We start from the raw sequence: 12012 nt of genomic DNA, 5'->3' as shown, positions 1-12012 counted from the left end.
AGTCAGAGCATACATATGAACAAGTCCACGACAAATTAGTGAAAATAAAAAGTGAATTCTGGGCACTTTCGTTTTAATTTTTTTCTGAAATGATAACAGTAAAAAACAACGAAAAATATGGAAATTTCGCATTAAAAAATTGTCTTTCCTGATTAATCCGAATACTTCCGCTTGTTTATACTCCTTTCAAATAGAAAATAAGTTTCTAATCTATCATAACAATCAAAGTATCAATTTTTACACTTATCAAAATGTTATAATTTATCTTTTGTCAAAATTATTGTCCAGTGTCTATCTTCTCAAATCAAAATGAGGACGAAAATTGCCATTCGACTTTTTTGACTGCTTATTTAGCGTGTGTATGTTGATACATAGTTATCTTTCAGCCACTTGTACACTTTAGTTTTTATTTCCCTCCTACGAAGATATTTACCGGTCATTATTCCCCGATAGCACTCCCTGCTTTGTAACCCGCCCGATTATCCGAGTAGCACTTCTGAGGATTGATTTAGTGGTTCTAACGGTGTTAGTTTTATTTCACAAATTATTTTAATGCACCTTACTGATAATTTATTAACAACGAATGATACAATTAATTCTAACTTTGCATGGTATGTTATTAAAATGGTGACAGATTCATGCTCGTTACCACGGGCCGAGGGTACCTGCAGAGAAAAACAATCGAGATGGTTCTTTGATCAGTCGGAGAACAGATGCATGCCATTTTATTACACGGGATGCAGTGGCAATAGAAATAACTTTGAATCTAGAGACGCATGTGAGAAAGATTGTCCACCAAAGATTGGTAAGGAATGCGAAAAATCAGAAATCATTTAACAGACTGAGCTTTTTTCCAAGAAAATCCTATCGCTATTGCACTTTCATAGGGAAGATACAAAGACTAATGAGATTTCGTTTTTTTTTTTCATCAAGAGCAAGATATTTGTCTCCTTCCTGCGTTACTCGGTGAGTGCCACAATTATACTCAACGCTGGTACTTTGATTCGTACGCGAAACGCTGCAGAAAGTTCTACTACGGTGGGTGCGGTGGAAATGAGAATAATTTCGTTAATGAGGATGATTGCATGAATCGTTGTGAATCACCCAGTGCAACTCCACCTCCACAGCCTCGGGAGTTTTCACCGGGTATGTAATCTCAACTATATTTTTTCATGGTTTAAAGTTTATTGTTTGCATTATTTTATTGTTTAGTGTTTGAATCGTTTTATGTTTTGTTAAAATTTATTTACCGTAATGTTTTCCCTTTTTTTTGCACGGGGATGGGCACTGGCCCTTCCGCGAATTCAAAAAGGGACAATCACTATGAAAAAATAGTGTACATGACTAGTGCCATCCCTATGACACTCGTCTTGAATTATTACAGTGTCAATAAATTTCTATTAACTTTGTCTGAATAGTTATACTTTTTGCAGCTTTTTATTGCATTAATATGAGTATTTATATGTTTATTTAGTCGACCGGTTCAAACCCGTGGTGTACACGGAAAGAAATACTCAATAAAAATTACATGGAAGTTCCGTAGTTCGTAATTAAGAATAAAGAACCGCGAAAAGTTACGAAGAGTCCAATCAAAAGTACTAGACGAATGGTTTGCGTAATTTTCATTGAATTAATTCTCCCTATGTAGTAGTATGTCTAGAATTATCGATCTGGGGATTTCGGGAAAGGCTTTATGGAGTTTATGGTACAGGATTTACATTTTTTCTAATTTTCTAAGAGCGCTGATGCTTCACGTTGAAATTGGGATAGTATTAAAAGACATGATCAACGTCTTGTCTCAAACCCACAAGAACAGCTGGCGTCCCCAATACCATTCAGTCGCTTTAGAGAGGCTTTCAAGCGATAATGGTCGGTCCTGGTACTATTGACCCGTGTTATGAGGGATCTTGGGTGTTTAGTATCCTTGTAAAGTGGTCGGGAAGATTCCCTAGAAAATTCAGAGCAGAGAAACTGAATTCCTTTACATCTGAGACCAGCCAAAAATTTATTTCGCATCATTTCATTTAATTTCTTTATTTTTATCTTTTTTTTAACTCGCGAAGGCGTAAAATGCCTCATCATCGACGTGAAAATTTAACCCTGTGAAATTTAAATAATATAATCATTGTAAAAATGTGTAGAAAGTTAACAGTAACTGAGACTTTTAAAAAAGCGATTTAGTATAAAAACATTTCGCAGGTCCCGAATAATTAGCGGTTTTTGGGATATCCTTCATTTCTATTTGACTGACGAATTTTTTATCCTCAGCTCTGTGTTTCCTCCCTGACGAACGAGGTCCCTGCGGCAATAATCAAACGAAATGGTTCTACGATAGTAGAGATGGAATCTGTAAACAATTTGTCTACGGTGGATGTGCAAGCAATGGGAATAAATTCGATTCGAGAGAGGAGTGCGAGTATCGTTGTAGAGATGTGCAAGGTATGCTGCCAGAATATAAATCGAAAATCAAGAATGTCACACGTACTGAAAAATTTTGCTCCTCTTATTGAGAGGATAATGCATCATATGTTCCAATTCCTCAAAAAACCAAGGCAACTCCGGGATTTTCTATCCACTTCGGGAGAGTTCAAGAAAGTTTAAATAATTTTGAAGAAATTCTCTGGACGATTCTCGGAAGATAATTTTTTTCGCTGATGTCCTGATTTTCATTTTGAAAGTAATTTAACGAAAATCCCCTTCCAAACATATTTGCAAATGAAAATTTTCTTCTCAAGATCTTACAAAGAATGTTTGTGGGTCACCAGGGAGATCTTGCGAAAATATTTCGATGGATCTACTTAAGATTTTTTGAGGATATTTAGCAGACGAAAATAATTCAAAATGGGAAATTAAACTCGTTACGGAATATTACATTTTCAGATGTCTGCAGTATGCAGAAGGTCATTGGCCCCTGTAGTGGCTCCGTCATTCAATATTACTATGAAAGGACTACAGACACTTGTGAAGAATTTGAATACAGCGGTTGTGAGGGCAACAGAAACCGCTTCCAGGATCGCGCCAGTTGCGAGAGCAAATGTCAGCGAAGACCTAAACAACCGAGGCCGACAGAAGCACCTCCAGTGGAGGTCGTTCCGAGCAGTCCAATTTGCATGGCTCCTGCAGATGCTGGTTCTTGTCATGATGATATCACTGCTTACTTCTATGATGCTCAGTCGAGAAGATGTCAGGCATTTATTTATGGCGGGTGCGAGGGCAATGCCAACCGATTCCAAACGGAGGAACAGTGCGAACGTCTTTGTGGACGATTCCAAGGCCAAGGTTAGTCAAGATCGTTTTTTTTGCAATAAAAGATTTTGGGAAAATCGATTCTTTTGGCTTTTGCAACGAACTTTCGGGGTTTAAACGTTTAAAATTAAGAAATTTACCTACAAAATAAAATTTTGCAATAACGCATGAGGAACTCTCAATAATGACTCCTTGGATGAGAGGATTTGGCTTCAAGTCTAGTGGTAACTCAATGAAAAATCGGAAAATACTGCATCGAATAGAAAAGTAATTTTTTAATTATTTTACTTGTTCATGGACTCAGATATGTGCAACCAATCCGCTGATCCTGGTCCTTGTCGAGGCTCCTTCCCCAAGTTCTACTACGATCCAAGTGCACGTGCGTGTCGTGAATTCTTCTACGGAGGCTGTGATGGTAATGCCAACAGGTTCAGCACACAACCAGAGTGTGAATCTGTTTGTATTCACCGCGAAGAGCCTGCTCCCGCCGGAAATGACACTGCCCTTTCCCACCTCGGTGAGTATCTTTCGTTACCCGTAAGAATATGTCTGCGGTGTGTACTAATTATAATTCTCTTGGAGTTTATCTTGTACGTAGTTGGCTGGGTGATGTAGGAGAGCGAATTTAAAGTGAAAATTTCCGTATTACAGGATAGCGTTAGTCGTAGTAGGGATGAGGATGAGGATGAGGGGACAGGGATATTTTTAGAGGCATTCACAATTTGCAAATGAAAAGTATAAATTTACAGAAATTAAATTTTTTAACTGTCCAACTGTTCTGTTCATTATTTAATTGTATGAACGTTACTACAACAAAAAATATTGAATCTCTTCTCTCATCATTTATTGGATGGATTATTATTCGTTCAATTTATTTATTTATTTATTATTATGTCGTAAAAAAGGAAACTTTTTATTGCATTATTTAATAATATTGATGATTGAAACAAAATTAAAAATGAATTTATTGACAAACATGGCAAGAGTTAGAAGAGTGCCCGACAGAGAATTCGAAGACCCAGATTTGAATATCAGTTTAGCAAAGCGGAATTTTTTCTCTCTAAATTCGTTTCCAATCTTAACAATGAATAACATTAACCGGGCCTGGTTTTCAAATCTAAAACTAAGAAAACTAATCCTAATAATTAATAATGCACGTATTCTAATTCTGAATGGTGATATAGAAATCTGTCGAGAACAAGTGGATGTGGGCTCCTGCCCAAGTGGCAGTTACAAGCGTTTCTACTTTGACGAGGAACGTCAAACTTGCATGGCATTCGTTTACACTGGTTGTGGTGGTAACCGTAACAGATTCAAGACCTATGAGTCTTGTATGCACATGTGTTACAGAAGTAAGCATTTGGTGATTATTAATTTGCATGATTCAAGAGACACGTGAAACTCGTTAAAACTTTTTACAACTGCACCAACTCTATTACATGCAACTGAATTATTATGTCTCCAACCGCTTTTATTTATATTTAAAATTCTGCACAGCAGTTTTAACTCTTCAATCATCAATTATAGTTACTTGTCATTATTTAACAGACTCATATTTTATAAAATTATTCATCACACCGTAAACAAAAATTCTAGTTCACATAATTGTAGTTTGCGCTTTCTCTTCAGCCTGCAAATTGACATTTTTCAGCGTTTTCTTTGCCTTATGACGAAATATTCTATTCCTGAATAACTTTTCTAGCGAGCAACGAAATAGACGTAGGAAATAAGAATCAAACGAAGGAACCGTGCATGGAAGCCAGGGAAGAGTGCGCCCAAATGCGTTGTCCCTATGGAAAAGAAGAATTTGTTGACGATCAGGACTGCGGAAGATGCAGATGCGTCGATCCATGCAGAATCGTTATCTGTCCCAATGACACTAGGTGCTCGATTATATTGGCAGCCTCTCTGGATGGTGGCACCGAGTACAGAGGCCAATGTCGATCAACAACAAAGTTAGGACGCTGTCCAGTGGTCTCCAACAGCACTAGGTGTGAACAAGAGTGTCGTGATGATGCAGACTGCCCTGATGAGAAAAAATGCTGCAATAATGGCTGTGGAACCTCGTGCTTGGAACCATATCAGGAACCACCTGAACCAACACCTGCACCTTATGTCACTATTCCACCGTATGGTGGAGAACCAGCCGTTATTCAAAGACCAGAGGAGCCTCAGGTTTCGGGGGAGGAAGGAGGTATGGTTGTGATGAGATGTATTGCCACTGGAAGCCCTAAGCCCATCATTACCTGGAAGAAGGACGCACAAATTGTACGTATGAAAACTTGAAGAAGATATAATTTATTAAATGCTTGAAAGAAATTTACTAGTAAGAGTTTTCGATGTTTTATAAATTGTGATTTGTTTATCGTTAGACGTACGAGAATTAAGAAATGTTTAACACTTCGTTAATGATAATCTACCGTTTGGGAAACAAATGTTGTTAAGAAAATTAACAAGAAGTGAACGTTCTACAAATGCCGAAAAAAATTATTGTTATGATTCATTATTTCATTCAGATTCAAGCAGCTGAAGAGAGAAAAGTCATTCTTCCGGATGGCTCTCTCCGCATCACAAATCTTTACACCACGGATAGTGGCGTCTACATTTGCATCGCTGACAATGGTCTTGCACCGCCAGTAAGAATCGAGTACAGACTAGACATCACGGGTAAGTGATTAAATTTTAGATGAATTAAAATGTTTGTGAATTGACTGTTGATTGTTGTACACTGAAATCAGTCTAACCCTGTGGTCAATAATGTCATGATTAACACTATTGGCACCACTATTGTTGTGGAAGAAAATGGTATGACTACATCTAACACTAGCGGTGCGAGGAAGTTTCACGACACATCACTTTAACGACTGACTAATGACTTATTATTGGCATATGATAAATAAAAAATTAGCATCGAAGTTAAGGAATAAGTTCATCTATAATATCTGACTGTTGTTAAATATTTGAAGTTTTCAATTTTGTAGTGGAAGGGTAAAACGAAATAAGCGAACTCATGTCCAGTTTTGGTTTTTAATAAAAAAAATTCAAATGTCGAAGTAATTAAACAATGTCCATGGAGACTTTGGCATAGAACTGATGCAAAGAAGATTATTTTTCATGAAAATTATAACTAATATCCTAACTAATACTTCAAAAACTAAAATTTGTTGTTATTCAATCAATAGAAATTGTATAATTTTATATTATCGCTTATTTACCTCATATCGATAATTAAAATTCTGACTGATTTATTGACACACAACTCAATGACAGTTAATGACGTTTTTTTTTTTATTCTGATGACGTCATCTCGCATCTCTAGTCCTAACACTTGTATTTTGTGGTGTTTGTCACTAACCCGGTGCATGTGGTAATTTTCCCCTAACCAGAGCCTCACGAACACTCGTCAACAATATTCGGCGAGGAAAATACTCACGTAACAGTCGTAATGAATTCCCCAACGACTTTGTACTGTTATGCAATGGGCTGGCCAAGGCCCATTGTCACCTGGTGGCATGGAGACAGAATGTTGCCACTATACTCTGAAGATTATGAACAAAAATCTGAATATTCACTCCTCATTCGATCCGTCACTATCACCCATCTCGGAGTCTACACCTGTCAGGCATTCAATGGCATTGAACGTCCAGCATCTTGGTCTGTTACACTCCAGGCAATTGGGCCAGTTTACAATATCAAACCGGAGCACATGGAGTTTGTCAAGTATCTGGTGCAACCACCGAGAGCACCACCTACTGATCGGCCACAGTATCCCTACAGACCTGCCAGGACTCAGGCTCCTGATTACAATCTCACTTATGCACCACTTGATCCAAATGTCAAACCTCCTTATGTTCCCCCTGTCAATCCTCTTACTGAATCACCACCATCTAGATTCAAAGGTGAGGTAACATGATAGAACGATTGGTTAACACTCCGTTGATCGCAAAAAAATTACGAACGATACCGATCGCGTTGCACCGCTGCGTGAAAATTGGCCGAATGATAAATTTGGAAGACGCGTAGAAAAAGATATTTCAGAAATTTTTGGAAGATTTTTTGCAACTATCTTCGCAAGTTTCTTTTGAATATTTTGGTGAGCCAAAAGTATCTTTGATAATAGATCTTAGGAAGATAATTTTTTTAATAATTTTCGAAAAATAATTTTGCAAAAGATCGTTGGAGAGACTTTTTTTTAATTCTTCAAAAGACAGTTTTTGTTAAAGATGTTTGCAACAGCATTTGATAATTATTTAGCAGATTCAGATCGATGTAAATAAGATTTTTTCAGTGTTGTCAGTGTTTTTAGACTTTTACGCGAAATCTGTAGCCAATGTTTTCACAGATATTTCCGTTGAGAGGGATTCCAAACGCACGTCAAAATGAAATTTCAAAATTTACCACCAATTTTGATTTATACATTTATTGATTTGATTTCTTACTGGAAGTAATTTTAAAACCGCGACTAATGGAGTGTTAACAGAATTCAGTAATCCAGTAGTAAAATAGTTTAGGTCAGACGTGTCATTCTAATGACTGAGTGATACTGAATGTTTCATCTACGTCGACCTGGACTGTGTTACTATTTTCATTCTGAATTATTTCAGGATTGTATTTTAATGCTTCTGTATGACCTGTTATTAATATCCTTAAGGTGTACTGCCTCGTATAACTCTCTCCGTTGCATGGCATGGTCTGGAGTAACTAAACGCACTTTACGATTTACTTAATTAAAAAAAAAGGATTTTCCAGGTTTATTATAATTTTTTTACTTTTGAATAGTTCAAGTTGAATCAGAGCAAATTCTATGTAATAAGAAACCTAAAAATGTCCGGTTTCCGATTTAAAAAAAATTCTAATTCTCCATTTTTTATGAATATCGCTTTGGAATTCTTTGGAAGTCGATCTGGGGATTTCCGGCTCGTTTTTTCGGAAAACGGGACGATTAGACAAAAATTGTGAAACTAAAGTTTTTCAAAACGTCATAATTCCCTCAAATATTAATAATAAAAACATAAAAAAAAAGACTAAACAATGGCGACAAAGTAAAATTAAAATCAAGTTTTTAGGAAATATTTTTCAATTTGTCTTTCTTTTTATCTGCTTATCGATTTTATCTGAACTCAGCATTATAATCAAAAAATAAATTATAATTCAATATTCTTTCACATTAGTACCAGTCGCTGTGAACGTATCAGCATCGGGAAGTGAATTCCCAGTAGGAAGTGAAATCAGCATCGGTTGTGCTGTCGATGGATATCCAATTCCCAGAGTTCTCTGGTTTAAGAACGATGATTTGATTCGAACTGATGGACGAGTTACAATTTCTGGTAATTTTTTTTCTCTCATTTTTATCGTAATTAAAAATATGGGGTGCTTGATTGTTAACACTGTAATTTAATTACAGAGGCAAATAGGCTTACCATTACGAATGCTGGGTATAACGATACAGGGCGGTATCGTTGTGAAGCTGCTAACGAGTACTCCAGTGATTCCGCTGAATTAGATATTAACGTAGCAGGTAATTATTTACTTAAACAGACAATAATAATAATAGCAATTTCAAGGAACGGAAAACCTTGAGATTTTTCATCAAATAATATTGAAAAAATATTCCTTATATTTTCCTTTTGGAAATCTAAAAATTTGAAAAGGGGTCATTAACTTTTTTTTAATGGTTGATCAACATGTAATGATCGAACATAATATGCATAAATCCTAGTAATATTAATTATATATCTATTATTATGATTATTTAATTAAAATATATAAAATATTTATCCCCTTCTTGCAGGAATATACATTCATCCCGACTGTCGAGACAACAGTTTCTTCGCAAAATGTGACCTGATTGTAAGAGCCAAATACTGTCAACACCAGTATTACGCAATATTTTGCTGTAGATCATGCACCGAAGCTGGACAACTTCCCCCAACAGGTCCCCACTTATCCAAATTAACCAGAAGAAGAAGATCAGCAAAACGTATCTTTTAACTCCCCAACACGAGTACTACTCCGTTCGGTAAATGGAAGGTCCAACTACCAAACAATGATTTTTCCAGAAGAAATCATTTCGAAAAATGAAAGAGAAACCGAACGCAATGGAGTCTCGTTCACTGCCAAAGCCTTAGAACGTTTATGCATAAATACATCTAAAGTACGGAATTGAACATTTTTTTCCCCAATCTTCATGTCGTGGGTGATGACTTTTCACCGGACCGCATCGTAAACGTATCGATGTATACACGATCTGAAGCTGATCAACTAGTCGATAAGGAGCCTACTAAAATTCCTCACCGATAATGAACTCTGTTAGAGGCGCGGTGATTTTCACATTTTTAAAAATTTCCTTTATGCTATTAACTCATAACTTCGGTTCGCGGTAAATTCCCTTTTCATTGTAATTTGAGTTTCTTTTTCAGCAGAAGTAAATTTTTGAATGTCCAAATCTTAAACACTCTTTGTAGATATTTTTTAGTAATTTTTATAAAAATTATAATGGAGAAAAAATTAATGGCTTTAACAAAGCTTTTTGCGATGAAAATGTAATTATTGAGTCATTTATCCGAAATATTCATAATTTTCTTTAGCTTCTTCGTTCATTTTTCGCTTTTTTACAATACAATATGTAATATATATGTATCTGTAGTATAAATAGTATTACAGCATAGATACATATATACGCTCTTATACAGGTATTTTTTCATTACAGTAAGAAACGAATTTTTCATAATTCTCTAGCAAAATGATCAATAACTTTACGTTAGTTTCGGGTTCCAATCATTTTCTAAAATAATATTTGATTTTAATAAAATTTTCAGTGACTGAAAAATGTCTACAAAAGGCGACAAAATATAATTTGAACATTCATTTTTGCTGCGTTATTTTTAAGATTATTTGCTCCCGTTTCCAGTGAAATAAAACAAAAGTAATTTTAAATATCTGCCGAAAGCTACTTGTACGTACTTTTTAACACGTTATATTATATATGAATATAGTTTATCTTGTACGTTATAAACCCTTGATATTCCCCTAGCTGGAACTATTTTTCATATTTTTTTTACTCCATTAAAACCTCTAACGAGACTTATTTTTTTTAATTATATTGTGTTACTATCGGAAAAGCCACTCGGCTTTTCGTTTAACTCAAATCAAAATATCATCATGTACAGATTTATTTAAATCCGAATGTGACAGACGAAGCATTTATTATCTTTATAAATTCCATAATGCATTTATAATTATCCATAAGTGTAAACCAATAATTTCAGCATTCAGGAGAATGAGAAAAAAAAATATTAGAATAAAGTGTAGTTATTTAGACAGTACCAAAAGCATTTATTAATGTTAAGTAATTCTAATATAAATTCATATCTCGTGAATATACGGAATGATAGATAATTCTTGGAGGGCCATCAATCACTCATTTTTTTCCAGATGATTGATTTCTCTGTGGGGTGGGAGAAAAATTGTTGTTCTCTTGATAATTAATCCCCAAAATTTCAGTAAACGTTATCAAATGAACTCAGAGTGCCTTAAAATTAATGAATATCCTGGTTGAGAGCAGTGTTAGGATCACTATCATTGTAAAAAATCAAAATCTGTTTCTATTTTGTAGTTGAGCCAGTCGCATTGTACATTAGATTCTCTATTAATTATTTCCTTCAAGTCTTTCTAGCTAATTTTTTTTCCTATATTTGTCGTACGTTTGGAAACATACCTCGCATATTTCAAGGTACATTTATTTGGAAGTACTTATATTGATATGTAATTCGGATGATTCGGTGAATACAGTAGCGAATCATTAAACCGGATCAAATCGATTTTTATTTCTCGCCAGTTCTTGATGAATATCTCGAAACATAACAGAAATAGAAAAATTTTTCGCACAACTCTTGTTATGCCCCTCAACTAGTGTTATAAAAATGTTTTAAAAAATCTATTTCTTTTAAATTTCTTGATAATTGTCAAACCATGATCAATGAACAGAATCGAGTTATCACGGTCGATCGTGATCCTGAAGCGTTGAATGAGTGATTAAAATACTCATGAAATTACCATAGAAGAGATTAAATATAATTAACAACTTGTAGTCTATATATCATTGATATCTCTCAGACTTATCAATTCCAAATAAATATCATAGTAGACTTACCGCGAACCTGTTAATTTTAATTGTGAGTATTTTAGGTAATTAATATATTATTATTATTATTAGTATATATGTAATATTGCAACGATTGAAAAATGAAAAGAGATTGAAAAATTACGACGTTATGCGGACATATTGTATGGACAATAATAATATTTAAGGTCCTCAGAAGTATAGGATATATGGTGAGAATATACTCATTACATATTATAATGTAACACAATTCGAACGATCTGTATCGTGTGAATGTTAAAATTATTGCTCTCATTATGGAAGTATACTCAGTTTTCTTTACAGAATGAAACAATGTGTCAAATAAATTTTTTTTTCGTTTTGAGCAAAAATTTCTTGAGTTTATTCTTCTTTGAGATAACCAGTTCAAAACATATACGAATAAAAACTTCCCTGATTCCTCTGAAGGCAACGTAACGTGGGAATATTAATATTATTAATGTGATTATAAAAATATTGAGTCTTTTAGAATTATTTTTCGTACTGATCTTGAACTTTTGTCATGCAGGAATTGGCATTGGCTTCTCCAACTCGAAAAAGTGAAAATCACTAGGGAAAAATGGCAAGTTTCCCTCGCACCAAATCCTCTCCGCACTCGCCCCTAA

At 34.9% G+C, this 12012-nt stretch overlaps 1 protein-coding gene across 5 annotated transcripts in view; it reads left to right on the top strand.

Moving 5' to 3' along the window:
* LOC135167024 (papilin) overlaps positions 1 to 11739 on the top strand; it is a 93042-nt gene extending 81303 nt beyond the window's left edge. For 2 of the 5 annotated variants that reach the window (XM_064129862.1, XM_064129861.1), the window contains exons 14-25: positions 635 to 805; positions 934 to 1146; positions 2269 to 2439; positions 2881 to 3279; positions 3551 to 3763; positions 4431 to 4598; positions 4949 to 5514; positions 5763 to 5913; positions 6633 to 7145; positions 8418 to 8573; positions 8651 to 8764; positions 9038 to 11739. In XM_064129862.1, the coding sequence (XP_063985932.1) occupies positions 635 to 805; positions 934 to 1146; positions 2269 to 2439; positions 2881 to 3279; positions 3551 to 3763; positions 4431 to 4598; positions 4949 to 5514; positions 5763 to 5913; positions 6633 to 7145; positions 8418 to 8573; positions 8651 to 8764; positions 9038 to 9237 (3035 nt within the window). In that variant the 3' untranslated portion in view covers positions 9238 to 11739. The remainder of the gene's footprint in view (positions 1 to 634; positions 806 to 933; positions 1147 to 2268; positions 2440 to 2880; positions 3280 to 3550; positions 3764 to 4430; positions 4599 to 4948; positions 5515 to 5762; positions 5914 to 6632; positions 7146 to 8417; positions 8574 to 8650; positions 8765 to 9037) is intronic. The other 3 variants (XM_064129865.1, XM_064129864.1, XM_064129866.1) reach the window with 3 other exon arrangements.
* The last annotated feature ends 273 nt before the right edge of the window (positions 11740 to 12012 follow it).

The sequence above is a fragment of the Diachasmimorpha longicaudata genome, chromosome 10 (genome assembly GCF_034640455.1).
Source record: "Diachasmimorpha longicaudata isolate KC_UGA_2023 chromosome 10, iyDiaLong2, whole genome shotgun sequence".
Taxonomy (NCBI): Eukaryota; Metazoa; Arthropoda; class Insecta; order Hymenoptera; family Braconidae; genus Diachasmimorpha; species Diachasmimorpha longicaudata.
The sequence above is the reverse complement of the archived record's forward strand: the minus strand, read 5'-3'. Positions and strand labels throughout refer to the sequence as shown.